General features: G+C 40.6%; 1 protein-coding gene across 3 annotated transcripts; it reads left to right on the top strand.

Annotated features, from left to right (window-relative positions):
* Nucleotides 1–5,125: 5,125 nt before the first annotated feature.
* cpt1ab (carnitine palmitoyltransferase 1Ab (liver)) lies at nucleotides 5,126–24,638 on the top strand. Of its 3 annotated transcripts, XM_049575308.1 has the most exons (20): nucleotides 5,166–5,283; nucleotides 5,760–5,788; nucleotides 8,990–9,154; nucleotides 9,661–9,803; nucleotides 10,905–11,076; nucleotides 12,288–12,389; nucleotides 12,755–12,892; nucleotides 13,013–13,090; nucleotides 14,958–15,065; nucleotides 15,734–15,821; nucleotides 17,905–18,100; nucleotides 18,459–18,647; nucleotides 18,747–18,852; nucleotides 19,126–19,242; nucleotides 19,923–20,087; nucleotides 20,513–20,644; nucleotides 20,779–20,931; nucleotides 21,406–21,519; nucleotides 22,562–22,654; nucleotides 22,758–24,638. In XM_049575308.1, the coding sequence occupies exons 3-20, from the start codon at nucleotides 9,014–9,016 to the stop codon at nucleotides 22,839–22,841; spliced, it is 2,319 nt and encodes a 772-aa protein (XP_049431265.1). In that variant the 5' UTR covers nucleotides 5,166–5,283; nucleotides 5,760–5,788; nucleotides 8,990–9,013; the 3' UTR covers nucleotides 22,842–24,638. The 3 variants fall into 3 exon arrangements, with proteins under 3 accessions (XP_049431266.1, XP_049431264.1, XP_049431265.1); XM_049575309.1 differs by lacking the exons at nucleotides 5,760–5,788; nucleotides 15,734–15,821 and adding an exon at nucleotides 16,316–16,400 and having other exon boundaries at nucleotides 5,126–5,283; XM_049575307.1 differs by lacking the exon at nucleotides 5,760–5,788 and having other exon boundaries at nucleotides 5,126–5,283.
* Nucleotides 24,639–25,728: the final 1,090 nt, after the last annotated feature.

Raw genomic sequence — 25,728 nt, 5'->3', positions numbered from 1 at the left:
CCGTTTGGCTTGTGAAAGTCTTAATTTGAAGATTAATTACGACCTCCATTTCAGGTTATGTCCTTAACTTGGACACAAACCGATGAATTATTTTTTATTTTTGTCACCCATTAAATTGACATTGTAGCCCTCTGTGGGAGGGGAGGAAGTGAACACATCAAGGGGTTTCACAAGGTAAAAGACATGAAAAGGGAAAAGTCAGAATAATTATGTGTTACAAACATATGTTCTCCCTTTGTTAGTGAACTGTATTAAACAATTTAGAATTACAGCAGTAAGACCATCATATTTCAAGTAAATAGACATGAAACTGAGTAGAAAAAAAGAAAGGGAAAAAAGGATGTCAGCCAAATTAAAGGAAAAAAATACTTAACAGGAAAAAATAAATAAAGATACGAATTAAAAATAGTACAACATAAATAATACAAAAGTAAGTTATTTGGTCTTTGAAAGTCTTCTTCTTTCAGCTGTTCCCTTCAGGGGTCGCCACAGCGAATCATCTGCCTCCATCTAACCCTGTCCTCTGCATCCTCTTCTCTCACACCAACTGACTTCATGTCCTCTTTCACTACATCCATAAATCTCCTCTTTGGTCTTCCTCTCTCTCTTGCCTGGCAGTTCCAACCTCAGCATCCTTCTACCGATATATTCACAATCCCTCCTCTAAACGTGTCCAAACCATCTCAGTCTGGCCTCTCTGACTTTATCTCCAAAACATCGAACATGAGCTGTCCCTCTGATGTACTCATTCCTGATCCTATCCATCCTCGTCACTCCCAAAGAGAACCTCAACATCTTCATTTCTGCTACCTCCAGCTCTGCCTCCTGTCTTTTCTTCAGTGCCACTGTCTCTAAACCAAATAGCATCGCTAGTCTCACCACCTTCTTGTACACCTTTCCTTTTAATCTTGCTGGTACTCTTCTATCACACATCACACCTGACAATTTTCTTCACCCATTCCAACCTGCTTGCACACGTTTCTTCACCTCTTTTCCACACTCTCCGTTGCTCTGGGCTGTTGACCCTAAGTAGGCCTACTTAAAATCCCCCACTTTCTTTATATCTACTCCCTGTAACCTCACCATTCCACTTGGGTCCTTCTCATCCACACACATGCATTCAGTCTTGCTATGGCTAACCTTCATTCCTCTCCTTTCCAGGGCATACCTCCACCTCTCTAGGTTTTCCTCCACCTGCTCCCTGCTCTCACTACAGATCACAATGTCATCTGCAAACATCACAGTTCATGGAGATTCCTGTCTTGGGTCTGTTCATTTGTACATTTCTACACAGTTGAGCAATTTGTTTGCATATTTAGATTTCATATGCTGTCAGGATTTACAGTACAACAAAAATCACTATGTGTGGTGCTTTCACAATTTTGCTTTGTGCATGTGATATTTGGCCATAATGATAATTGTGTTAGTCAATAGATTTTCTCGTCTTTCTTTCATAACTACTCCATACATTACATCCCCGTGTGAACTGGGTGTAGCTGTACATTCTTTTGTTTAAACCATTCTTCTGTCTGTTTCCAAAAAAAGTTGGGGAATGACCATAAGCTCAGAAAATGTGTTCTGTGGTTTCAATATCTGAAATGCAGAAACAACAAACATTAATCTCAAAGTTAAATCTCATTCTAAGGAATTCATTTGAAAGATATATATTATTAATTAATTCAAAATGAATTTCTTTGGCTTTGGATAATATTGGATAATCTAAGAATACTGTTTTTAATTTCATTCCTTTTCAGGATGCATGTCACGAAAATCCATTACTCTATTGAACTGGATATAGATCATCAGTTACTATTTTTCTCATACTATTTTCTCTCAAATGTGGCCTGTTGACAACAACACCCCACAGATCTGTTGTGTGTTGCCTAATAAATGCAACAGTCTGCAGTCTTTTGACACATACCGGTCAGTGCAGCAGTGGATGTCTTCCACATAATATGTATTGGACTTTGCTCTACATCTCAATGAATTCAAGTCATGCAGTTGTTTTAGGGTATAACACAGAGAAGGAACAAGACTTCTTATGTGTGCAATTGTTGCAAATGAACAGCAGAATACAGTGTAATTTAATACAACATCAAAATCTGCCTGGTGAATGTTGTCTGTGCCTAAGGATTGGTCCATTCTCCCATTATTTTCAACAGTGTGCAACAGTGCCCCCCTGTGTCTGGATGTACTTTGACCTATGTGTTTCTTTTTCTCTGACTTTGAACTGTTTTGCCTTCTGTAACCATCAGCCTTTTTCGTGGAAGACATGTGACAAGTCTAAGCAGGAAAATCACGTGTAAAATTACAACGTAATAGGAGAGAGACATTGTTAATGTTATCAGTAACATGTGATTTTCATATTATAACAAGTCAAAATATGAAAAGGGCCTATTTTCAGATTTTCTTGACAGACCTTTTTCACAGCAGATAGAGAGGTTAGGTATGACTAACATTACTAATGGCTACATTCCACTTGGGTGTCCTCATGGCAATACTACTAGGTCAGCAGGAGCAATTCCAAAGCCCTTCAACTGGGACACCTAAGTGAAATAGAGCCTTTATTCATGTTATTAATTAAACCTGTGCTGTCTGTGCAACGGCATGTCAAAATATCTGCTGTGAAAAACCTGTGTAGTAGCTGACACTGACAGTGCACAGCCAAACAGGTGTGTCCAGTTATTTGAGGTTGATAAGACCTTTTTTTAGTGGTTGACGTTGAGCAGAGTAGTGCTGGGAATTTGCTGAGGTCATCAAACTCAGTATACGTAATAAGGGTGTAGGCCAGGCATGCTGAACTCGTTTTGCTCGAGGGCACTTTAACAGAGTTACAGGAGGCCAAGGGCCAGTTAATAAACAAACGTTAATAGTTAATATGTAAATATTTAGCCCAGACTTCTGTAAGGGGCTCCAGGGCTTACCTCTGGCACCTTATTCACATTTAAAGTACAAAAACCCCTCCCAGTCTGAATTAATTCATTTTCACTGTGAATTAGAAAATGGCGTTGGGCCACCCAGCACCCTATGTCAGGCCATAACTGATGTAGGCTGTCCCATAATCAGAGGTGCAACAGCCTTAAAGAGAGGTCTGTCAAGATCAGTCTTGGTCACTCGGATGGCGCTCTGTGATGACTGCAGGAATCCTGGTTAAGGTCCTATCAGGTCCTCATACCTCAAGCTTAGTTTTGCGCCACTACATCATTTTTGGCAGTACCGGGACTAGTGACTCACTGTTAGTAACTCACTAGTGGACTGCACAAAGACTGGAGGGATCTTAAAGGCAGCAAGAAGCCTCTGTAAAGGTCATTGCTGGCAGGAGAAAAACAGCATCTGGCAACATCAGAGAAACCTCATGACTGTCCGCACCACCCTTCATCAAACAGTTGAGTTTGCAGCCACAGGGGAAGGGGAAAGTAATTAAAAAAAACGAAGATGGCTGCATTTTATAGGTATGCCAGTTCTAAGGCCATGGTGTTGGAATTGCTGCCTCTTGCACTTTAATGCAAGAGTCATCATTAATGCGATTAGTAGCCTAAGACTTGTGCTGTTCCTGCTATGACAAGTCAGACTGTCTGTGGTGTATAAGGCTTATTGACACTGAGGAAAACAAGATATAAAGTGAAAACACTTTTTTAAAAAAAAAAAAATTTTGTGGCTGTTATGACCTTTAACAGTTACTGCAATTGCAGTAAGTTTTGAGAATTGCCATAATGTGTCCCCCTGCATTGTTATATTGTTTTTGGTGATCAAATTATTTATAAAGTTACAATTATAAGACCATCAGTGGGGCTTAATCTGTATCAGGGTACACTGAGAATTTAAGAACAATGTATTAAACAACCCTAGACCTAGAGAAGGCAAACTCTATTGGTGAGATGGTGTCGATGTCATTATAAAGGGGGATGGGCACAATATCAAATAGTAACACCTGTGGAATATAATCCAATGTATTATAATTACTATTAAGAATGGTGATATGTGTTGTTTTTGTTGATACGTGTTACAGAGGTGTTACTAGGCATTGTAGTGCATCTTTGTGGGTTGTATATGGGGGATAAAAAAAATGAATGTTAGCAAAACTTAACATAGGAGCAGAGTATTTGTTGCAAGGCTGTTGTGCAAGTGTTGCTTGTACAATGTCCACTTCCTGTATTACAGGAACTGCACAACCGGGGATTATCATATTAAACTGTAGGGCTCATCGATATGACAATATGTGAAACTGTGTGAATTTGTCAACCATCAGAGATTGCCACGTAGCTTAGACTGTGGTAGCACGCCTTACCATGTCTGTAACTGTTTTATACCATAATAGGAAATGTTGCAAGTCATGGGAAAGACTGATTTATGACAGTGCAGTGTAGGATGTTATATTATGGCCAGATTAACAAAAAAAAAAAAACACTTTCCCATTGGTTGTTTTATTTATAGATATTTTCTAAATTTATTTTCCACAATAGTTTTTTTTCCCAACAGTATCTTTATTAATTCTAACAACAATAAACAAGGACATACACACATCAGGTGTGTGTACATATACACGCACAGAAATATAAAAGAAATACCAGAACAAAATGTTGGTACAACTGCTTAATGTTTAACACACACAAAAAAAATAAATAAATAAAATGAAATAAATTAATGAAAAATAAAAAACATATATAAATGAATGGAGGCAGAAAATAAGTAAATAAAAAAGCAGGTTGAGGATCGTGTCAGTGCGATACAATACACTTCACTTTAAGTACACATTATGTTAATGCACAAATTTGAGAAACCATGACAGATTTTGACATTGCAGAGAGTCAATTTTCCACAGTAGCTACTATTTTATGGTATACTTCACAATGAGATAAAAATAAAACATACACTACTCCACATAGAGGATGCTGCCCACTCCTGTTGTACTATACTTGACCCTGCATTATGTTGATATGGTGTCTATCATCTGCACAGCTCATCAGTCTGGGTACATGCAGTCCTGGGTGCAGTGAAATGCTCATGGTGTCTGTGATGTCATCGCCAGCACGATGTATTTCCATTGGATACCTGATGTCCTCACGCAACCCATAGACGCAACAAATTCAGGGACCTCGCGGGGGCGCTGTTCGTGCAAGGACGCGTTCAGTAGGCGACTCGTCTCAAAAGGGGGCAGGCGTTGGACAAGTCTGTGTGCTCCCATTCATGTTGAGCGTATAGCAGTCTCCGCCGACAGCCAGGCCGTGTCACATCCTCGTCAAAACAGAAAGCTCTGCTCTCTCTGACTGATAGAAAGGATCGGTGAGTAATATTTATGCTTTTTCGGTACATGTCTCAGCTTCAAAATGACTCAGTCTCGGCAGTTTTGGAAGTAGGTTTGCAAATATGGCTGCAAGGGTTATGATAGGAGGAAAAAAACTCGACTAGCTAAACAAAAACCCATTGAAAGCTGTTCATATCTGTGCGCAGCTTTTACCTTCATGTCAGATTGTTGCATTTCCTTGTCGGCGCAGTACATAGTAAAGCTGTGCGGTGTTTATATTATGTACAGTAGTTTTTCTCACCTTCGCATTGGCATAACCGGGTATGTGCTTCTCTGGCCTGTAGCTGGCAGAAATTAAGTTTTCAGGCAAATGTTGACTCATGAAAGTCAAGACTAAATCTCAAGGGGAACTGTTTATGACACTCACAGCCATAGTTTTTAACAGCCATTTGTGAAAATATTGCCTCTATTAAATATCTGCATTACTCATTTAACCTCTTGTGACTTTCTGTAGGCTGTAGGATCTTATATTGAACGATCCAGGTAAGGACTTATCCTCCTTGCTACGTCATAACATGAATGTAGGCAAAAGTCCAAGTAAAGGTCACCCATTGACAACTTCATGGCAGCACCATTACATCACACACAGTTCTGTTATTCAATAATAACAAAGTGTAATATGTCTGTGCCTGTGATGTGTAATAATACAAAGTGAGAAATTTTGCACAGGTGTGATAGTATCATCTGCCATTGAAGGTCAGTAAGAGCTGATTTGCCATAGTGTCCTTGTATTAAGAGCATCATAAAAGCAGAAATAACACACTGTTTATTTACATGTGACTGAAACGCTGGTTATTGTGATTAATATGTTGAATGTCGTTTATTGACACTTGAGGGGGGGGTGCACACTAGTGACCTAATTTTTCCCAGACCACGTGGGCGGGTTACTTGATATAATACCAGAATAAATCTAGCCTACATATGCTGAGTGGATTTTTCGGGAGTTAATTCGTGTGATCAAGTGTTAGATGTTGACAACTGGCTGAACAGGCTGTATGGGGTGGATGATGTGGCGTTTATGGTCAGAATCAGAATGCAGATAGGCATTATGCATGACAACCGGGGGTAGTTTGCATGGTTAATTAACTCTAGATAGTGATTTGTGTCTGCTTCAACAATATAAAATGGATAAACGCCTGTTATTCAACTCCTAAACAAACAATGTGTTCTCGGTTGCTTCATTGTGACCACGATGTGACATGTTTGCCGGCATACGAGGACCTGTGTGTACTATGATGCCAGCTATACTCGGTATCTAAGCGGTGCAGCGCTGCGACCTTTCCCCCAGTTTCTGCAGCACAGGGTGGATCATGTGATGTTGGAAAGTGGCTGGGGGAGGGGACTGGCTGCTGAAACATTGCTGCGTGGAAGGTGCTCCTTCCGAGGACTGAAAACATAGAAACGACGTGTCCTGCTTCCAGAGTGTTCTGGGTGAATGAAATAAAAATGGACCTTGCAAAGATAAAAGCGTTGCTTGTGAGAAAAGAGGAAGAGCTGTGTGGAGAAACGTTACAGTATTATTGGTGGAAAGGGAAGAGAAAACCTAATACGTTAAAGCATGGCATTATGGGATGCCAAACATTGACGTTGATGTGTAAATAACAGTTTAATGTCCACACATGATGATAAAAAAAAATAAGGAATTAAACAGCTGTGTTAGACAGCTACTTTTTAAACATATGCTCATGCAGCAGTTTGATTTCCGACAGCAGTTGAAGGCAACAGGAAACAGCAGGTCCCTCACAATGTTGCAAATAGTCTCATCGTTCAGATGATAGCCTGCAGTTTACACATTGGCTGCTGATAGTCTAAATACCAGGGATGGTTAAATTAATGTGTTTGCTAATGCTAACCACCATCTGCATCATCAGTTAGTACACAAACAACAATTAAATCTGTATATTAGAGGCCGTATTAGCTCCCCAATTCCAAGAGACAGGGAGTCTACAATATGCAATACTGGGTAAGGTAAGCACTGACAAGACCCATTTGCCAAATATGAGCTTTAGGCTAAACTCTCCACCAGTCAAGTTTTTTAAGTCTGTCAGTGACGGTGATGGATGATAGCAGTTCAAAATACACACCTTGTTATGTCACCCATGCATGCTTAAAATCAGTTCCCACATAGCTTTCCTTTACTCCCTCCCCTCTTATCTCCCTTACTATATCAAATTAAAAGGAATTCAATTCAAAAATGCATCCTAACATTAGTTTAACACGCAATTGCTCACTTAACATTTGCAGATTTGAAACAGATGTCACTTCTAGCTTTGAATCAAATAGGGTGTCTTGCATCAGCTTTCTTATGGTAAAAGATAAGATGCTACACCTGCCTAACCAGTTCAGTGATGAGAACAATATAGCCACCTCCCTGCGCATCTCTTGAGGTGTCAGCTTGCAGGATCCAGTTTAGTTGATATAGTAACTAAGTGTAGAATCATGCGCATAAAGCTGATTGATGAAGGACACGCCACTATTCATGATATTTCCTAATAAAGGATATGCAGCTTTCGTAATCATAAAATGCTAATGAACAATCCCTGTGACTAAGTATTTTTAACGCAGGAAAACAGCTAAAATGTTGCCAGTTTGTATCTGTAGTTATTCTTTGTACCTCTCAGGGCATCTGATGTTTTTATAAATACCCTGAAGTTTCAGTACTGGCTCACAAGACAGCTTTCTAGAGGGGACACAGACAGTCAGAAGATATCTCTGTGAGGCACAGTCTAATGGTTCTTCACAAAAAAAAATCAGTCCTTTGATCTAAGACAGAATTAAAACCAAATAAAGTTGCAAGCAAAGCCAAGATGATTTGGATATGACCATAAGGGCTACACTAACTAGGAAAGTGGACTCAAGGCTTCAGTTAAAGAGACTTGAGGGAAGGAAGGAAATGCAAACTCTAGTAACTCGAAACGCCTGGTCATCCAACTCATATGTTTCAGTATTTCAGTACTGTAACTGTTTGGCCTCTAGCTATGTATATGTTGTCCTTCTTCGTAAACATGCAGTTGTCTGTCTAACTCTGTGTCAACTCTACGTCAGTGTACAATAAGAATCATTTCCCATTCAGTTGCTGGTTCCCAACAAACAATTCAGACTCATTCAGTCTAGGAAATTAGGTAACCTGCAGTGCCATCAAGGAATGAGGACAACATATTTTAAAGAACAGTGGCAGGAGCACATCACTATAAAAGATAGTCACGATATTTGCCTTTGACAATTATTTACAGCCTCTTCCACATATCAAGACGTGGTTGTTGGTTGTGATCTAATCATTGTTGAAGTCAGTTATCTGTTAACCCAACTTTGTGATGAATTGGCTAAATGGTTGTGCCATCCACATTGTAGAAGCAGGGTGAGGGTTTCTGGAGCAACTTCACCCACTTCCAAGGTGCACGGAGAAGAGAGATGACTCAAAGGTGAAACTCAAGCAACACAGAAGAACGTAATTGCAAGATCGACAGCAGGCCACAAGCTGAAACATAAAATTGTTCTAACTACTACAAGTATTGCTTGAGGGTCGATGCCTTCGATTTATACCATCCACATTCACGTAAAGAGACAACATATTGTAGGAATCAGTAGTTAAAACGTAGGTGGGCTAATGTTTCTGACCTACATCTACTATCTTGAAACTTCATCCTCACTAACCTTGTTATCTTTCACTCTCCTTACCCCCAGTGACCCTGCACAGTAGTAGCCACCATGGCAGAAGCTCACCAGGCGGTGGCCTTCCAGTTCACCGTCACCCCAGATGGCATTGACCTACAGCTGTGCCACGAGGCTCTACGCCAGATCTACCTCTCTGGCCTCCACTCCTGGAAGAAAAGGTTCATTCGCTTCAAGGTGAGAGATGTTAGATACATGAGGGAGCAAAGTACAGTATGAGGGGAAATTTGTGATGATCTTTGACTGAGTTACTGTCTATCTCTTTTCAGTAAATATTCAATTAATAAACAGCTTCACAGGGTCCCAGTGATACTGTTTTTGACTGATTAATTTGCTCCTACTGTAAATCTGTTTGGGGTGATGTTAACTCGCTCACGCTGGAAGGTCACCTACTCTCACACAAACAGCCAACAGTGACGATAACCTTCCTGTCTGTTCTTTGTGTCCTAGCCTTTGACCTAGTTGTCTGTTTACACACAGTCAAATACTGAGTCACTCAAACGTAAACACCTGCGTTTTCACACATTGCTCTTTGTCCAACGTCATAAATGACATCTTGCATAAATCAGCAGGAGCCAGAACACTTTATGGCATCAATGGTTTTATAAACAGGGTCCTCAAAGATTCTTTGCTTTCTCTGTGACACTGATTTGTAACCTTCCATTTGGTTCAACTTCCCACAGAATGGGGTCATGACTGGCGTGTACCCGGGCAGCCCTGCTGGGTTCATGGTTGTGGTTGTGTCCTACATGTCCTACAATAAATATAACCAGCTGGATCCCTCTCTGGGGTTGATCGCCAAGCTGGGTCAACACATACCCATCAGGTAAGGACACTGATAGGAGGTGCTGCCACGTATGATGTGGTGAATGTCTTTCTTCATAAGCAGATAGAGTAAGCTGGAAAGCCTTCTTTATTGGCCTTATAAAACAATATGGAACAACAAAGAGCTTTATTAATGTCAAGACATAACCACCATGCGAATCTGTTCACGTGTGCTCAGTGGTCGAGAGGAAGTCTCTGAACTAATATAGTGGTGATTGGCCAGGTTCTGTAGGAAAATGATAGGCATGGAGGAAATTCTGATAAGAAATCTAGTATGTGAAAATGCCCCATCTTCTTGACAAATGACAGTGGAATGCTTTTAATGCAGTGTCATCAAGCTTTTACTACATTTATGCAGTTATGCACATGCCTCCGGTATTTATGAGAATATGCACAGGCCTGTCTCTCCAGTATGTCTTTCAGTGACAGCTCTACGTGTAGTAACAGATTGTGAAGTAGTTGTAACTTATAACCTTCCCACTACCCTCATCTTCCTATTTGCCAACAGTGTTAATCATGTTTATTGATGTCATGGAAACACTTCCTGCCCATTTAAAGCCTTTAATAACTCTTATCAACAATGCGGGGATTTTCCCTCAAGTCAAGGACGGTGTTTATGACAGCATCGTTAAGGTTATTATTCCCAGAAATGTCTCATAATTTTCAAAGGACAAGCATATGTGTTATGTAGATAAGGGCAGTTGTTGGTGTTGTGCTGTTTTAAACACTGAAATAGCAGAAATGCAGTGCCACTCTTAAGTTTATAACATGTATCGTCTGTTATACATGCTACACTGAGTAATAAAGGTGTATGATTTTACCGTTGGCAGTTTATTAGTCATTGTGTGTGTGTGTGTGTGTGTGTGTGTGTGTGTGGCATGCATTATCAGCCATGATTTGATGTGACTTTGGACTGGGCCAAGTCTGACAGCTGCCGTATGCCATTAAATGCCTAATGCATCCATTATCTTGTTTCAGTGCACAGTGAGATTCATTAATCGGTCAAACTTGAGAATGAAATGACCTGTGTTAGTATGTCAAACATCATATCATTTGAGACCCATAACATATAATCTCTCATATGTATTGTCTCTGTCCACAGTCGGTACATGTCTACAGACAGCCAGAGGATAGTTGGAGGAGTTCTGGTGGGCACGGGCCTGTGGGTCACCATAATCATGATTATGAGGAATGTCCTAAAGTGCCTGTTGTCGTGGCACGGCTGGATGCACGCTCGCCACGGCTCTGTGTCCTGGTCTACTCGTCTGTGGATGGTGAGACAATGGATGTGCTCCTTTGTTCAGTTCACTTTAGAGCAGATTCACACAGGAAATTTCTAGTGACACTGACGGACAAGCGTTGAAGGAAACATTTACTTAACTCATGGCTACACGATTCCGGCTAACAAGGGCTTGACTGTTCTTGATTAAAGTGAATATTATATAATATTATATAATATTGCTGATTGCGATCAGCTGAGACTTCTCCTGGTTAGAATTCCCTTTGTGTTTATTCTTCAGAAGGTTTTTTACGGGGAGCTGATTTTTCTGCAGGGATTTCTTTCTCTCCAAAACAATCAGACCAAGTGATAAAAACTGGTTAAAAAACTGAACAAAGTAGTTTAACATTGCAAATTAGTGTTTCTCCTATGCTGTTAGGCACGTTGCAGACGGCCCACTTGCCCAGCATCTGTTAATTTTTGCTCACCTATGTTCTCTGATAACTTAATGTGCGCTCACCTTATTTCTGATCCAGACGTTCAGGAGGTTTTTTTCATCCTGAGCCGAATTATCCATAGAGGTCTCTCTCTCTCAAAAACAAACAGACCTGGTAATGTAAATTAGTAAACACTGAATAAAGCAGTGTCATGTTTAAAAAAATCAGTGTTTTTCTGACGCTCTTGTCACGGAGGGGCAGCTAACCACAGTTGCTGACACGAAAAATGTGAATATCCCTGTCCAGAGCCAGTGTTTGGTTTATCCGTTCTGGACTACTGTAGTAACATGGTGCAACATGACGACCTCTGTAGATGAGGACCTGCTCACTATGTAGATACAAACGCCTCATTCTAAGGTATCAAAAACACGATCGTTCTTTTTTCCAGGTGATTATACAGTAAAGAAAACATACTTGTTATTAATATATTCCATTCCTGCCCATGTATCTCCCTAAATCCTACACACTAGACCTTTAGTTTGATATGAATGAATTAAAGTCTAGGGTGCATTGCTCTAGGACATTGATTTCCTTTTGATGCAAGCCGTAAAAAATACCCAGAATAAAGTAAAGGTATGCCATGTTTGAAGATTCGATTTCTTCTTTACGTAACACGGCACAGTTGTGTGACATGCGCGTTATACTTTGGTCCTGTTAGCTTATCCAAGTGTTTATATGTTTGCCTAAGACCCCAAAGCTTTCCTGGGGCAACACAAACTGTAACTTGAAAGTGCGTTTGACCTCTCCCGTATTTGCTCTGCTTGTCCAGGTATTAGTGAAGGTGTTCTCTGGCAGGAAGCCAATGCTCTACAGTTTCCAGAACTCCCTGCCACGACTACCTCTTCCCACTGTCAAGGACACCTGCCAAAGGGTAATTTCCACCTGTCCTGTCACTTCCTGTCTAAACCAATGCCTTGTGCACTACCTCATTGTTCATAGTGATCCTAGCTATTGGACGGGAACCAGAGTGTGCATTTTGAAGAAAATTGGAGAGGGCTTAACGTTGTAAAATGTTCTTCTAATAATGTGTTCAGATAAAAGCCAGTCAGGGCTACTGTATTGCATGTAAATTATTATCTTTGTGTGTCATGTCAACATAGCCGAGGGCTTTGTTTGTCTAAACAAGCTGATTGTCATTATCCCTCAGGAGACAAAGAATTGATGACTAATTTAACTGACAATCCTTTGCCTGACCCTTTGCCTGACATGTGACTATGCATTCCTCTGTGGTGACAGTATCTGGAGTCAGTGCGCCCACTGATGGATGATGACCAGTATGAACGGATGACCGGTTTGACTAAAGACTTTGAGAAGAACCTGGGACCCAGACTGCAGTGGTACCTCAAACTCAAGTCCTGGTGGGCCTCCAACTATGTGAGTTTCTCTCTTCTTTGGTCCTTTGCCCCAGTTTTGGACACTGTGGCTTTGTACCAGCTTCAACCTCTTGAAGAAAAGAAGCCTGTCTTATAATGCGCCCTTCTTTGTGTTGCACAGGTCAGTGACTGGTGGGAAGAGTACATTTACCTTAGAGGCCGTGGGCCCATCATGGTCAACAGCAACTATTATGCCATGGTAAGACATGTCTGCCTGAGTGTCTGTTTGCAAACAGTGCCTCAGCCTTTTGTTTAAACATTAAGCAATAAGCATCTCAATGTGGGTTGTGATTCATTCTCCGAAGGTGTGTGTTTCATGTTCCTAATAAATTCCTGAGATAAGATGAGTGTGACCCTTTTGCAGCTGTGTGACCTAAAACACAGCTGGGAAATGTTGAGAGATTTATGCAAAGTGTAATCAAATGTGTAATCATAAAGTAATTTGTCAGTAGAGCTGCCGAGTAACCTGGGTCGCCTCCAGGCTGCTGAGATTTGTTTGATATATGACATTGTAAGTGACATATAGTAACATGCCACATGACAGCTCTGCTGACACGTCTCAGGCTAAATTGTAAATTACCGCCATACATACTGAAAAATAATTGTTATCTATAACAAAAAGCTGTAGCTGCTTCTACAGCTAAACTTCCTAAAATTGAATTTTTCAACCTTCTTCCTGCAACTTTGATCTGACTGAATATTGTCTTGCTTTTATTTAGTGATACAGATTAGATAGATTTCCTGAAAAATCTAAATTAGCCTTTGGATAAGAGTAGTTTTTATGGTGTACCACTAGTCTTATCTAGTCTTATCTTATGTGTGATTAGCTGTACACAGTTGGGTAGCAAATGTTTTTCTATCTATGGCAAGGTCACACACTTGGCGACTTAAACCCCATACATGTGTGTCTTAGGGGAACTCATTACAGCTGCAGTCTTGTAGTCTTGGGATTTTCCAGCTACTTGGCTGGCAAAGCAACAATCACCGTACTACAGTATGTCTAAACTGTTACTAGTGGGCAGGTTGAATGCTCCAGATTTGTGATCCTGGACCGGGTGAACTCAGCGGGATAATTACCCAGCACTGAGGACTCAAACCCACAGCTCCCCCTGTATGTTTCTGCCTGAATGAATGAGAGTAGACTGAACTGTCACTGTAGCATGGCAGGCATGAGTCGCTGCTCCTAGACACAGTACTGTGGATCTGTTTAGTCTGTGTGAGGTTATCAAACAGATAGTATAAGGCCGCTTTCACACCAAATCAGGCGTTGCAACGATTAGCCGCAGGTATGTGTGATGGTTTGAGAGTGTCACTTAAATGCCGTCTCCCTGTCTCAGTGACTATTTGTCTTCGGTTAGTTTGTTTATGTTTGCTCAAAAGATCTGTGGATCTCCTTTTGATTATCATACTGTAGGATCTTGACTGCCACAAAAGAACAAACAAGTGTTCTCTTTAGTGGGATTGTACACACGTTTTACTCACTATAATATTCACCAATAGAGAGAAACTCTATTACTCTTTAGCATGGACTGCGGGCGTATTTTGGTCTGATCACCAGTTACATGAGTGGCCACAACAGTGAGACGTTTGGTGGTGTTTCTCCAAAAGTTGATTCTGTTTCAACTTTTCACTGCAGGCTGCTGCATTTCTTTCTGCCCAACCGCTTCAGCCTTGACACACTGCCCACATTCAAATGAATGGGAAAACTGGTGTTTTCGCCACAACGCCAAATTTAGCATGAATGCAGCCTAAATGGGAAACTCTACTCTTGCTTACAAAACCATATCAGAGAAACACTACTCTAAAAGGAGTTAGACTTGGTATGGGGGCAGTGGAATAACACTGAGCATGCTTGAAATAGCCGGTCACGAGAGCTGCTGTATGTGTGCATTCAGTCCTCTACCAAAATAACAACACAGAATCTATGGATGGGTCACACTGTGACATTGTTCTGTTCTGTTTGCATTTACAAGTCACGTTTTACATTCCTCAGGAATGTGTGACATGTGGGATAAAACGTGAGTGATTATTAATTCATAACTATTAATCTCCTTTTTTATCTCCAGGATTTCCTGTATGTGTTTCCCACCTCGATCCAGGCAGCCAGGGCAGGTAATGCCATCCATGCTATCATGCTCTACAGGAGAAAACTGGACAGAGCTCAGATCAAACCAGTGAGTACAGAGCTCCTCTTTTCTTCCTGTTTCTCTCCTTAAACAGACCGTGTGCGAGCTGCAATATTAACTATATTAGCAAGTTTGACCATATCAATCCTTTGTAAATGTTTAACTTTCTTATTTATGATTTATTGATGAATAGCTGTTATCTCAGAGTGTTTGTCTTTTAAGTTTACAATGTGAGCTGCTTATCTGTCACAACCCTTTCTTGTGTATGATTTGTGTAAGTAAGTTTGTTATCTCGCCAGTGGTTATGAAGATTCTTGATAATATCCTTAGCTAACTGTGCTTATCTGTGACTCTGATGTTAGCTATGCACGGTGCTTTTTGCTTGTATTGATGGAGGTGGAGTTGTTATTACCGGCAAAGTGAAATCACAAGCATTTTCTAAAGGCTTGATGAAAGCTGGTGATTTCACTGACACTCATCAGTGTCGTCCTCTCCTGCTCCTCCGCCTCCTCCCTTTACCAACCCGCATGATGCTTGAGTGCAAATTCTTTTTACATTTGCACACCCCTAACACATACAACACATTGCACATACACACACTGATCTCTTGCCAAGACCGATTGTATGCAATGCATGAGCTCGCTCTGTTCCACACTCACATTCAGTTGTCTCTGTTCTACTGTTTTGTCCCTTCGCTGTGTCGGACGCTGCGTTAGATATACTTGTTGGCGAACAAGGTTCCTCTGTGTTCGGCTCAGTGGGAGCGGATGTTTAACACCACCCGCGTCCCTGGTTTGGAGACAGGTAAGAGGAGGGCACATCTCCGCCGTGCCCTCTGAACCCCCTACCCTGTGACCCTAGCTACAGCAACAGCCGCTGGAAACCCTGACTACTACGCTCATTCTCAACAGCACAGCCCTGAAACAATCCTACTTCTCATTTTTTAGTAGTATTATTTTAGACATCTATTGGAGAGATATACAAATTTAAGTTGTAGTATGAATTTGTAAAAGCATCTACATTTTAGTACAAACTTTACTGCTAATGTCAGGGCTTTGCTGCTGGCATTGAGATGGCAGACCACTGGTTTTCTGGACCCTACCCATGTCCCTTTCCCTGGCAGCCCTCTCAGGTCCCCTCTCCTCCTTAAGACTGCTTCTTAAACCGATCCTCATCTTTCCTTTCCACTTCATCCATGCTCCTCTCCGCGTAGGTGTGTGTCTGCTGCTGCTCTCTGGGGATTTTAGTGATTTAGTTTGTCATCTCTGTGTGTTTGACTCTCCCCTTTTGCTTTTCAGCTCATGCTCCTACACACTATTCCCATGTGCTCAGCCCAATACGAGCATATGTTCAACACCAGTCGCGTCCCAGGTGTAGACACAGGTAGAGTCTTTAGCAGTACCGCCTCCTCCACACTACTCCTACTGTACTTCTCCTTGGGACATTTGTCCATGTGTTTGAATCAGAAATAATCTGACCTCCATGAATAAATAATGCATGTGTGAAGGTCTGAGCAGATTGAAGGACTAATTTGCATGTGACTGAACTCTAGTGTTTGAGTTTGAGAAGGCAAAACAGCGACAATGTAAGACCTGGAAATGTCAAACAGTGCTACGCTGGGCTGAATACATAGAAAATAAACGTGTATATATATATTTATAAAGGGAATGTTCAGTTCAGTATTTCCAAAAGATAATGAAATACTGGTATCACGTTAATGTCTGGGTGATGCCCATTGTTTGTTCAGCATTGTGTAAAAGCACCAAATGACCTCTGAGGTGGCAGGAAGCTTTTATAAAGCAACTTTAACAAGAACCTGGTTAAAACTTGGGATTAAGGAGAAGATTTAAAAAAAAAGTATAACGTGCATGGTCAGTGTGGTAATGACCTCTGATGCATGATATAACATCAGTCTTATAACCAGGGCGAGGACCACTCTGGTATGAAAGCCCAAAGCCTGAAGCCTTTGGACAAAGACAATTTAAGACCACTTAAATGAACTGAAATATGTTAGAAAAATACTGAGATTCAGTGTTGAAAATTTTGAAAAATGACTACTTTTGAATTAAAAACAACTAAATAAGTGATACATTCACATATTTGAATAAAAAATATATGTTATGATAGGTCAATAAGGAGTTTTTGGAGACAGAAAGATTCATATTAATATGGCGGAGGTCTAGGCTTAGTGTTACCTGGATGTGAGTTGGTTGTTCTTGGGTTTGGTCCTAGTGTAAGTATCCCCTCCCTTGTCTTGCCTGTAACAAGGGTAACGCTTGTTTGAACAGCACGAGCAGCACCACAACAATATCGTCAAAGAAGGTAGTGATGTTTTTGAATTGATTTCTCTCGGTTGTGCACAGTGCTGTTCAAACAAACATTGCCGCAATCCATTGTATTCCAAACCACCATTCTGTTCCCAAATTACTTTCCCTTTTCATCTCACTTACCACACTTGCCATTTCAAGCTGCTTTAGTTATTGAACTGGGTAGTAGTCCCATCCATCATGAATTCAGTTGGGCTTTTTTGTCCCTGAAACTTAAAAAAGAAGGATGTTCACAACAAAAGAACCAGCCCTTTTAATTGTATTTTGCGCTTGACAGAAATCAGTGGATGTCACATCATTTCACTGGGACGCAGAACTGGGTACTAACACTTCTGTTGTTCCCAAAAATGAAATGTTGCGACATCCTCACTCTGTTCAATGTGCTGCCTTCTTTTTGAGATTTTAATTACATACAATTTTCATTTCAATATGCACCAAGATACACTCACAAACACATAAATCTACCCAGACATCACCGACACCACCCCGACACTCCAGTTGTCTTTCTTTCTCCGTTTTCCTCTTCCTCTCTCTCCTTACCGTTGGTCCCTCTGCCCCAGACACCATTCAGCACATGAACGAGAGCAAACACATAGCTGTGTACCATAAGGGCCGTTTCTACAAGGTGTGGATGTTTTATGATGGACGGCTGCTGTTGCCACGGGAGATAGAGCAGCAGATGGAAAGGATCTTGGCCGACAAGTCGGAGCCATTGCCAGGAGAGGAGAAACTAGCTGCACTAACCGCAGGGGAGAGGTGGGTAGCATTACAGAGTCAGCTGCTGATGAGGCCAAACACTTTACACTGTGTATTGTAGTATCAAGACAGGAAGTAAGGAAAGACGTAGATGGACATTTAAATGCCATTTAAATCTGCCCGTCGTATGGGCCCAGACAGTGTAATGGTCGGAAGCTAATACTGACTTTTAGAGGTAGAATTTGAAGGTAGGAAAGGTTGTGTCAGCAACCACAAAAATGCAGAAGGTTCTGTACCACCCTTCCACATGTCATCATTGTTTCATTGAGGAGAAACTTGCAGGCACTTGTCTCAAGTGGGCTTGACTTGACTGCCTCAGACCTGCCCTAAAAAAAGGCTGTTATTTGATCCTCTGCAGGACTCCATGGGCCAAAGCTCGTGAAGCCTTCTTCAGCCGTGGTAGGAACAAGCAATCTCTGGACGCGATTGAGAAGGCAGCCTTCTTTGTAACCCTCGATGACACCGAGCAGCGCTATGATGCAGCCAACCCAGTCAAGTCTCTGGACAGTTATGCGAAGTCCCTGCTCCACGGAAAGTGCTACGACAGGTGGGACAAATGAACTTGGTATATTTTATTTCAGGTAATTAAAAAATTTGCAGCACAAGTTCATTTATAAATAAACTGTTTATTATTTCTTACCATTAGGTGGTTTGATAAATCCTTTAACCTGATCGTGTTCAAGAATGGCACCATGGGACTGAACGCAGAGCATTCCTGGGCTGATGCTCCAATCATTGGCCATCTCTGGGAGGTACGTTTCTCATGTTTGCATTAAACCAACTTCTAATTTCGTGACAAAGCTTGAATTAAGAAATGAGTACCTCAGAAGATTTTTCTTTAAAGTAAAATAAGAAATGTATTTAACTTGCTCAACAATCTGAACTAATACAGTGGAATGAGAATAATGTTGTCATGTTCTGATTGCTGTGATGGTTGTCCATTAAATTTCACCACACAGAAATGTAAAAGCAGTTTCATCAGTTTAACTGAATTAGTCATGTTAAAACTTGACTCTGCGTTGCAGCATGTTCTTTCTATGGACCCTGTAAAGTTGGGATACACTGAGGAGGGTCACTGTCGTGGGGAGCCCCACCCCAACCTGCCAGGACCTCAGAGGCTGTCGTGGGACCTCTCAACTGAGGTAAGGGTCAGGTTATGCTCATAAAGAACTACTATTACTCAAAAAGAACCACGTTGGAAGGGGAAAGGCCACACTTGAAGGTCGGGAGGAAAGCTGGCTATCATAAAGAGGAGGGAACCTAATAATTGTGAAAATACAAGGATGACTGCACACACTATAAGACAGTCTCTCCTCAAAGACATTCATAGTGTTGTATTCAGTGCACATCGAAAATGAGAGATGGTTGTGTAAATAATGAAAACAGAAGTTAAAACCCTGCACAGCTGGTCACTGACTGTGTGAAGTGGGTGTGAATTTTGAACTACTGGTTTTGGAAAGGGATGCAACCCTTAAATTCTGACACACTAGGATGATGGTGTTCTTGAAGCTGTTTGACCTGTGGGCTGATAGCTGAGATTTGATACTCATAGGTCTTGGTTTCCCTCTGCTGGTAGCTTGAACTATGTGCACCAGTGTTGGTATTTTATTACTTCCATTCAGAGAAGGGCCATTGGGTATTGTTTATTTGAAATTCAAAATGTGACAGTGCAGTAACTGATGCTAGCTTAATAGATACTAATACCACTGATAGACAATTTATCAATCAGAGCTCTCTTAATTTCTTTGTTTTATAAATACGTCATCAGTAACATCATGCTGCATCTGCTCAATCTAACACACGACTCTGTGACTTCTTTTAGTGCCAGGAGGCCATCGAGAGCTCTCTTTCAGTAGCCAAGCCTCTGGCCGATGATGTGGACTCTCATATTTTCCCCTTCAATGACTTTGGCAAAGGCCTGATCAAGAAATGCCGCACCAGTCCTGATGCCTTCATCCAGATCGCCCTACAGCTGGCCCATTACAGGGTAAGTGCATACATCTCACTGGTTTCAAAACAAAAGTCATGACTTAAAAACACTTATAGGCATTTATTTGTCATTTAGTGGCCTGTCCATGTTGTGATTTTAATTATAAAAACTGAAACAATCCAGTGAAATTCCTCTGAATATCCAGCAGAGGGCAGTCTCCACTTTCAAGTCAACATTTCAAATAGTAAACTTTGTTTAACTACAGTTTGAAGCTGTTTTCTCCCGTTAGTTTTGCAGTGTATTTGATAATATAAATTACAGGACATGATCATATATAAGCGGTTATTAAACATCTTTGTAAAGTTTTTTTTTTTTTTTTTTTTTTTGGTAGTTACCAACATGTCAAAAATCTACTTTTATTTCATTAAAACAGCCTTCTGCAGTTTGTCTTTTCAATGCTGACCCATACCGTCTCTCAACAGGACAAAGGGAAGTTCTGCCTGACCTACGAAGCCTCCATGACGCGTTTGTTCCGTGAGGGCCGAACAGAAACTGTGCGCTCCTGCACCATGGAGACTTGTGCCTTTGTCCGTGCCATGATCAGAGATGAGACAGTAAGTCTATGCAGCAACAGCACACCACACCTCTGTTTACAGTGCTACTCTTACTCTCCGATTGTTAATCCAGTATGCAGATCATGCTCTTAAACAGTTTGTCATGTTTCGTTTTTATCTCTCGTCCATCTCAGAGAGAAGAGCGTCTCATGTTGCTCAAACAGGCGGCAGAGAAGCACCAGAACATGTACCGCCTGGCAATGACAGGACAGGGCATTGATCGCCACCTTTTCTGTCTCTATGTGGTCTCTAAATACCTGGGAGAGGACTCACCCTTCCTCAAGGAGGTACGATGTCTTGTTGCAAGTTGTTCTGAGATTAGGACAACTTGAATTTACTAAAGAAATTTTGTTGGTATAACTTCCGAAAGAGTGGTAAGTGGTTGAAATGAATGTTGTCCAGGACCCCATAAAGAAATAACTTCTAGTGCGATTTTTAAAGGGAAACCAGCCTTTTAAAACAAGGAATAACTATTCTAGATTAAGCTTCACTACTGATTAATCTGGCTCATAAAATTTACAGGTGTACGTCCTGTTTGTCCACCTTCCACTTACATGTGACATGGTATATTTAAATCCAGCTACTTTTGTTATATAACATGTGCTACATCTGCCCTTCTCTCAATAACTTTCCACTGTGTATTAAGTATCATTAAAGAAAAAAAGCTTCTACATCAGGCTAGAAAAACATGTTACTTTGGCTGAGGAGACAGCATGAGTTTTGTCTGACCGGAGTTAAATGTATGTTACCGCTATGTTTAGGTCCTGTCTGAGCCGTGGAGGCTGTCCACCAGTCAGACGCCACTGCAGCAGCTTGAGCTGTTTGATCTGGTCAAACACCCCGAGTATGTGTCCTCCGGCGGCGGATTTGGTCCAGTAAGTTATCCATCAGTTTTCACACAAATTTAAAAAGAAGGTTGTGCAGTTTTTCTGTAATTGAAAAACAGGAAATGGGACAATCTTTGAGTTCTGCCAGGCGCTGTGAACATGCCATCCTCTGCAGTAATGATTTCTCTTGCATGTGCAACAGGCATCCTTTTGCGCTTGTCAGGGTGCTCACGATTCGTTCGCAACAACTTAAGTTTCACGCTGCCAATCAATCAAACAAGACATAAAATAACAAAGAACCCTGCTTCATCAACAGGCCATCAGTGGTGCTCTGCAGGCTAACATTAGCAATCTGTGCTCCTACTCTGCCATCCTGAACTGATACTAGAAGAGCTGTAACAAGCGCAGCGACTTTGTTCCTGGACTTAAGTTAAATTTCAGCCGTTTGAAAGAGGGGGAATGCAACATGGAAATATGTCAAAATGTGGGACTCTCATGCACAAATCAGCAATAACAGTGTGTAGCTAGCTAGTTAGCTACTGAGATATCAGCATACTAGCAATTTTTTTTGTCATGCTTGTTATAAAGAAAGGAAAATAATTCAGTGAAAAATTAAACTAGAATAATATGATGGTTATTATAATTTTAAAATGTTTTCTAACAAAGAAAATCCATTTGTGGGCTTTTCTTGTTGCTTGTGCTGACATTTTACCAATGATTCCGCCTAACACACTTTTTGAATTGTGCCTCTGAAAACAAGTAGCCTTTATGCTTCGCCCCACCCTTTTATCCCATCAAGAATAGGTACACCCTACCCCTCGACGTGAATATGCAAAATGGAGGGATAAGGGATAAGCTGTAAGAGCAACGGGTGCGATGAGACTGGGCCTAAATCATGCAATCTATTTCCTTCATGTATTGCTCAATATTTGTTTTGATCTTTACCAAGGGGTTGCATGTCACACGAAGTATGTTTCCGTCCTCCTGTTTTTATGCACGTTTACTGAGGATCTGTATGTACATGTCAGATGTTGAGACTGTTCTTGAGATTAAACTCATATCTCTTTTTCTTTCCTCTTGTGTCCTAAAGGTGGCTGATGATGGTTATGGTGTCTCCTACATCATTGTTGGTGAGAACCTCATCAACTTCCACATCTCCAGCAAACACTCGAGCTCAGAAACTGTAAGTTCACTAGTTTTACATTTTTACAGACAATTTAGATTTGTCTCTGTCTATAATTTGATTACCCATGATTACATATGTCCTCTTTTTTGCTCTATTTCAGGACTCCCACCGTTTTGGCGCCAACATCAGACAGGCTATGCTTGACATACTGGATCTCTTCCAGCTTGACAAGAAAACCAAGTGATCGCCCTCTCTATGAGTGGAATAAGCATATGGTTTTAGCAACAGATGTATTCTTCCTGAAGCTTGTACAGAATCAAATATTGGATTTTTGGGTTATTTTTAAGTTAATTGATGTTACAGATATAAGGATGATTATGTGTCAATATGTTTGTGAGGCGTTTATGTGCACTGTATGTATGGGCAAGGTGAGATTCCGGTGTTTTTGGGTACAGGTAGTGCACAGAACAAAGTCTTTATCCACAGGACTGTTTGCACGGGTGCCTTAGTGAGAGGGCAGAAAGGGAGGGAGAAATCAGAGCACTAGTCTGTTATCAAGTCTGTATTTCTACAAGAGACTTTTCAGCTAAAGGATTGTTCAGTAGCATCATCCAGTATGAATTTTAAGTTGAGAGATGGTGCAATATTTTTTAATGGTTTTGTCCCAGTTATTTTAGTCTTTTAGGTTTCTTCTGGTCTTTCCAACTGCAGCACCTGAGTCGTGTGTAACTGGCCAAAAGCAAAAACGTGATGCTAAATATCATCAACAAATGGCATGTTGCATGATGTTCATTAATTTCAGATGGCTTTGAACAGTTGTATCCTGTAATCTTACATCTATGGAAGCCAGAAGGAGTCAAGCTGTTGATCTATAATCACACAAATCACAAACATTCAGCCCTGTATCAATGCAATCCTGGATCCCAACACAAGATAGGGAGCGTTTCAATCAACGGATCAACATTGCCTTTCTGACTCAAGTGCACAGCCGCTGTGTTTGTCCTTCTCAGCTGCTACCATGAAACAACATAGCGATGAAGGCAGATCATTGTTGTGTGTGTGTGTTGGTCATTTTCATACTCAGGGGTTTTTTTGGTTTTTTTTTTAACTTGACCTAGTTCAGGGTGCTGGCGACAACATTGGAAGATTAACACCCACGTTGCCGCGTACCTGAGCAACAGTAGAAGAAACTGAGATCCAGTATGATGCCATGTGACCCTGGTGAGCTGATGGGGAGTTAAATGTTGAGTTTGCGGTGAAGTGAGGGATATGCAGGACGGGGTGTGTGTCTGGGGAGACCGACTGACACACCGCGTGGCCGACAGTGACTTCTTCTTGTCTCTCGTGTTAACTGTGCACTCCATGACTGGTCCTTCAAACTACCCAATTCCTAACTACCTTGGTAGCCTTTTGTCAGATCAAGATGAATTGTTGACTTTTATCAAGTTGTCAGTTACAGCATTAGTGGTATTGCAGCTGTCGATATAAGGTGCAGAATCGCTTAATAGGTTGTGACGTTTCTGCAGTGCAGTAGGAAATCTTTTTTTTTTTTTCTCTCAGCCTAACACTTAGGAAGTGCAGATATACAGTAGAGGGCCCGTCGCTATCATAGGAATGCATTTCTGTTTTTATTATTATGTATATGTTCTCAGTTCATCATATTATTTATTTTTCTTCCATGTTTTAACCTCGCTGTTCTCAAAACAAACATGCATATTTACCAGCCGAATGCGCAGATGTTGAGCACTAAGTTAAAGCTTTACTGATTTAAAAAAAGTGCAACAGACAAAATGCTTCCTTTTTTTTCTTTTTTTTTTGGACATGTCAGTTTTGTTATTGCATATTTTGCTAGTATGTTCTAGTTGTATGACTTTTATTTCAATAGACTTTATGTTTACACTGCTGCATGGTTTTTGAAGATGAAGCTGTATATGTTTGCCTTTTAATTTAAAGATGGTGTAAAAAAACAACAACAAAAAAACCCGAGCAGCTGATATACCAAAATGAGATTTAACAATAAAGTGAATGTCAGACAGCTGTACATCACCTCTGAGTTTGCCATCTCTTGCTAACAATCCGTTTCCGCACTGCATTGTCCACCATTAATGCCATGGCTGATGTAAACACCAAGAAAATCTGATTTTTGGAAAATCCTAATTTATAATGCAGCTAATAGATGATTTGATTGACAGAAAACTGTTTTGATAGGTTATTCATTTATCAAGCTAAACTATGAAGCCCCAAAATTTCTCTGGTTTCAGCTTATAACATCAGGATTTGTTGGTTTTTAGAATAACTTTGGGTTTTGGTTTGTGGGTTGGACAAAGTCAGCAACTAGAAGATGTTGATAATGGTGCAAGAGGAAATGTATGGGGATCACCAAGGTTTTTACAGTTCATCCTGTGGGGGACATGAATGTGTGTATCAAATCTGGTGGTAATCAATTCTATAGTTGTCAAGACATTTCACTAAATTGTGTCGTCCTCATGGTGGCACCAGAGGAAAAGTCAGAATCAACAAAGTCACTAGGAATTCTCTCTGCAGACCATGAACGTCTGCATAAAATTTCAAAGTAATCTATCAACCATGCCACCAGCATGTTTTCTTTTATTTTTATTATTGTTATTTTTTCTTCATGAGTCAGGGTATTTTACCACCTTCTTTAATTGGTGCAAAGGGCAGTAAACAAACCTGAGGTAGAGGCATACACTACATACATAAAAGTGGACGGAAACAGAATAGACAAAACGAGACAAACAAAAGGAAAGGAAACTATTTTTGCTGCTGAAAAAAATATGAAAACTAGTTGTTATTACTTGGGGTGGTTTTGTAGGGCACACATGTATGCGGTCATATTTCTGTCTGATAGACAGAAGAGAGGGTAGACTGATAAAATAAAAAATAATTATTATAATTAATTCTAAAATATAATAATAATAATAAATACCCTATGTTTTATTTCTATTTGGTTTATTTGTCAATTTGTCAGGGACAATGCAAAAAAATATTTTAACAGGTAACAGATGTGTTGCGTACAGAATTTCTAGCTAAGACAGAAATGGAGCCATTTTGGACCAAACATAAGTTAAACAAATTATTTCAGCCTTATTGTAACTTAGCCCATTAATCTC

Source organism: Epinephelus fuscoguttatus, linkage group LG4, assembly GCF_011397635.1.
Source record: "Epinephelus fuscoguttatus linkage group LG4, E.fuscoguttatus.final_Chr_v1".
Taxonomy (NCBI): domain Eukaryota; kingdom Metazoa; phylum Chordata; class Actinopteri; order Perciformes; family Serranidae; genus Epinephelus; species Epinephelus fuscoguttatus.
The sequence above is the reverse complement of the archived record's forward strand: the minus strand, read 5'-3'. Positions and strand labels throughout refer to the sequence as shown.